The sequence below is a fragment of the Idiotropiscis lumnitzeri genome, chromosome 2, assembly GCF_059441095.1.
Source record: "Idiotropiscis lumnitzeri isolate Australia: NSW breed Sydney's pygmy pipehorse chromosome 2, RoL_Ilum_1.0, whole genome shotgun sequence".
Classification (NCBI taxonomy): Eukaryota; Metazoa; Chordata; class Actinopteri; order Syngnathiformes; family Syngnathidae; genus Idiotropiscis; species Idiotropiscis lumnitzeri.
Window position 1 is genome coordinate 25,891,253 of NC_142392.1, and position 4,231 is coordinate 25,895,483.

General features: G+C 41.5%; 1 protein-coding gene across 1 annotated transcript; it reads left to right on the plus strand.

Annotated features, from left to right (window-relative positions):
• Positions 1-476: 476 nt before the first annotated feature.
• On the plus strand, positions 477-3,746 carry LOC148342105 (uncharacterized). Its single transcript, XM_088288060.1, has 2 exons — positions 477-490; positions 2,584-3,746. The coding sequence occupies exons 1-2, from the start codon at positions 477-479 to the stop codon at positions 3,734-3,736; spliced, it is 1,167 nt and encodes a 388-aa protein (XP_088144186.1). The 3' UTR covers positions 3,737-3,746.
• The last annotated feature ends 485 nt before the right edge of the window (positions 3,747-4,231 follow it).

The following is a 4,231-nucleotide window of genomic DNA, read 5'->3' on the forward strand; positions in this document are numbered from 1 at the left end:
GAGTGGGACTGAATTTCCAGAAGGGACTGAATTTGACTGTGCACTTCCGCCGGGGGAAGCATATGTTGTCCTCCGTTCCAGTCGACTGGGCAGCTCTGAGACCAGGGTCTCCATCCTCCCGCAGGTGCTACGTCCTTGTTCCTGCTCTGGTCTGCGTGGTGTAGCCGCCTCCACCCCTTCAAACCACCAATTGGTCCTTTGCATTGAACACTGAGTTCTAATGATTTGGTTAGTCAGGATGCATTCACCCAATTTCGAGGGTCAGAAGTGCATCTTGCATTAGGATTATGTATTTGTGATGTCTACCGGTGCTGCCTCGCATGTGTGCCTTGCCCCAGAGCAGAGGAAACGGTATGAATTGTCTCTGTTCGCTGAGCCACAAATCACATTCACTATCGATGCGCATCATCATACTAAAGATTTCGGCCCATTGGTGAAGACGGTTGGCAGATTTAATTTTAGATGTAGAATACCCCATGTCACGACCAGGGTGTGGTGTTTCAGCACCCATTCCGAATTCTTCTGTTATGGAACATTTTCCGAGTTTCTCGACAGTATGGTAGACAGTGAATGGGTCACTCTGAAGCGAAAGCTCTGTTTGCGTCTCTGCCAGAGGGGGTTGTGGACCCGGGGGTCTGACTGATGTTGTGCTCTGCTCCACAGCTTGTCCAATTTGTTTTTGCTATATCTGAGCCTCCCCCATTTGACAGAGTTAATGCCGGTACAACCTGGCGGACTGCTCCTCGCAAGTGACATAGACAATCTTGGCTTGTCTCGTTTTTGACAAAAACTCTGACATATCTTGTTCAAGCAATTCCTTATGGAATGATTCAACCTGACTCGAAAAACTGTCCACACTGCGGCATAAAGATCAATGGCGGTTGATGAATTTTAGTGGATAAAGCACAAAGGATTAAGTTTTTTTAAATAAATCAAGTACGTATTGGTCTTATTTATGAAACTTTTACTGGCTCGGTCAATGAACCTCGGGTGGTCCTGCACTGTTTTGTGCACGTGTGCGTAGTTTCACCCCATCCAAACATTTAAAATACATTTAATGCATCCATCCAGGGTTGCACGGATCTCATCGGTGATCAAGCGCATGCTGCAAGGAATGCATCTGCATCTTTGGCTTACTATGGGCTTAAAAAGGGAGAACGTCACAACCCCCTTTTCTACTAGCAAGCCCAGGAACATTTAGTTCCTGGTCATAAAGTTCCTGTGGCCCAGGTGGTTTGCATCACCCCCACAACTCATAGTTCCTGGTAATTTATCCAAATGACAATCATGATGTATCAGTGGAAGGTCTTGTATTACTTTGTTACTCATTACTGACACCCTCTGGCTGTTATACATCATTGCGGTTACAAAATAATTCAGTGAACTCATAATATTTTGGTGTATCTTAGTCGAATTTGAATATGTATTGGATAACTTTAATATATACAGTCATTATTCAAATATGTCAACACGAAAGTCAGAGTGAAAGTGTTTTTGCTTGATGCTTATGTGTAAGAACTTTTACTCTTCAAACGTAATCTTGTTTTAAAATTTATTTAGAAACAGAAATTTTATAAAAATAAAAAGGGTAATGTCAGAACGTACTAGCAGGATAAATGTCATTTTGGGTAAAAAAACAAACGTTACTCATGCAATAAATAGCGACTCTGATTCCAGGGCCCCTTTAATTCTTTTAGGGATGCAGATTATAATGGAAGCAAAAAGTACCCACGATGAAACTATCTATAAATGCAAAAAGAAATACTTGAAAACGTATTTCGCTTGAAGGATTCCTATTTTATCAATGACATTAGGTTGCGATGGCCCCCAGTGCCCCCCCATTAATAAGTTAGGGTCCCACAACAGGTGTTCTATCAGACGCACACAATAGCCTGTGTGTGCTAACTTCAGCTCGCTTCCAGAAACGTCTGGGACGATGTCAGGAATGAAATAGGGCATCAGCCGCAACGTGCTTCCTTTTTAAATGCTCGTTTATCACAGCTGTCCTGCTAAAGGGTGGTTTACATCGTAGGACGTAATTTATTGAAATGCCCCCATGGTTTGGTCCAAGTCGGGGTCGCACGCATTGTTCCGTGTGCGGCAGGCACCAGTCAAGGTAGTACGGTAGAAACAATATAAGACAAAGTCGACGCACAAGGTTTGACTTGACCAAACCAACTGTATGTTTGTCTTTTTGTGTCCGACAGACGTCAGTGAAAACGATGTCCATTCTGTGAAAGAGGAGCCAGACTGGACTCACATCAAAAAGGAGGAGGAAGAGGAGGAGATCAACAAGTCACCACTGAACGTTGTCCATATAAAGACTGAAAATGAAAACAAGGATGAGAGTGAGGACAACAGAGGGGCGGAGCCTCCAAGCAGCAGCTCAAGTCATCACGTGACAACAAAAGGTGATGAAGACCACTGGGGGCCATCACAAGTACATAATGAGGACACATTATCAGACGCCCATGACAATGATGATGATACTAATGATGATTATGATGATGATGGGCAAGCCAAAGGTGAAAGGGCATGTCACACTGACTCATTCACTTCAAAGCTGTCTTTAAAAGGGCACAGAAAAACACACAGTGGTGAAAAACCTTTTTCCTGCTCGGTTTGTGGCAAAAGCTTCTCTCGGAAGTCTCATTTAGTAAGGCACACAGGAACGCACAGTGGAGAAAAACCTTTTTCCTGCTCAGTTTGTGGCAAGAGTTTCTCTCAAAAGTTTCAATTAAAAATCCACACAAGAAGACACAGTGTTGAAAAATCTTTTTCCTGCTCAGTTTGTGGAAAATGCTTCTCTCAAAATTCAAGTTTAACAAGTCACACAAGAACACACACTGGAGAAAAACCTTTTTCATGCTCAGTTTGTGGAAAAAGCTTCTCTCAAAAGTCGCATTTAACAAGCCACGCAAGAAAGCACAGTGGAGAAAAACCTTTTTCCTGCTCAGTTTGTGGCAAAAGCTTTAATGTAAAGTCATTTTTAACAAATCACACAAGAACACACACTGGAGAAAAACCTTTTTCATGCTCAGTTTGTGGAAAAAGCTTCTCTCAAAAGACACATTTAACAAGCCACGCAAGAACACACAGTGGAGAAAAACCTTTTTCCTGCTCAGTTTGTGGCAAGAGTTTCTCTCGAAGGTCTCAATTAATAATTCACTCAAGAACACACACTGGAGAAAACCCTTTTTCTTGCTCAGTTTGTGGCAAAAGCTTTTCTTTTAAGTGGAATTTAAAAACACATACTCGATTACACACTGGAGAAAACCCTTTTTCATGCTCAGTTTGTGGAAAATGCTTCTCTCGAAAGGCAAGTTTAACAGAACACACAAGAAATCACAGTGGAGAACACCCTTTTTCCTGCTCAGTTTGTGGCAAGAGTTGCTCTCGAAAGTCTGATTTAATAAATCACACAAGAACACACACTGGAGAAAAACCATTTTCCTGTTTGGTTTGTGGTAAAAGCTTTTCTCTAAAATCATATTTAACAAGTCACACAAGAACACACAGTGGTGAAAAACCTTTTTCCTGCTCAGTTTGTGGGAAATGCTTCTCTGAAAAGTCACATTTACGATACCACACAAGAACGCACAGTGGAGACAAGCCATTCAGTTGCAGCGTTTGTGCTAAAAAATTCTTTTCTAAAACGGGTGCTGAGAGACACAATTGTGCTGGCGAGAATTGCAGCAATCCTTGGAGCTTAAAAAATGGACAAAAAAAAAACTGAAGGAACTGACTCTTTGTGGTAAGATGTAAATGTGATTTTGAAAAATGTAATTTTGCAAAGCTCTTTTATTGACATTAAGCCAATGTGTTCCGTGCCAGAATAACCAATGTGTCTGAGTGATGATTTTTTTTTGTGTTTACATAAAACATGTAAATAAAATTAATTGCCTTTGCCTGGAATAACATTTTTTAACATTATGCTTTTCAGTTGTCTTTTTAATCGTACCTAATGGAAAAGGTGTGAGAAGAAACGGTGCTTATGAAATCGTTGCCTTCCACAATCATCAATAAAATCACTTATTCCACTTGCTCAACTGGCCTTCATTACGCTGTGAAAAGGTGAAAAACTGAACTAGAAGTTGAACGATAAAAAAAACCAGACCGAGAAACGCAAATCGTCTCAGTTTCTCTCAAAGGTTTTGGTATGTCAGGAGTTGGCAACTTGATGGCGACTGGAGTCAGCGCTGGTTTTCTCGCTGTGTTTGGCTGGCTCGTA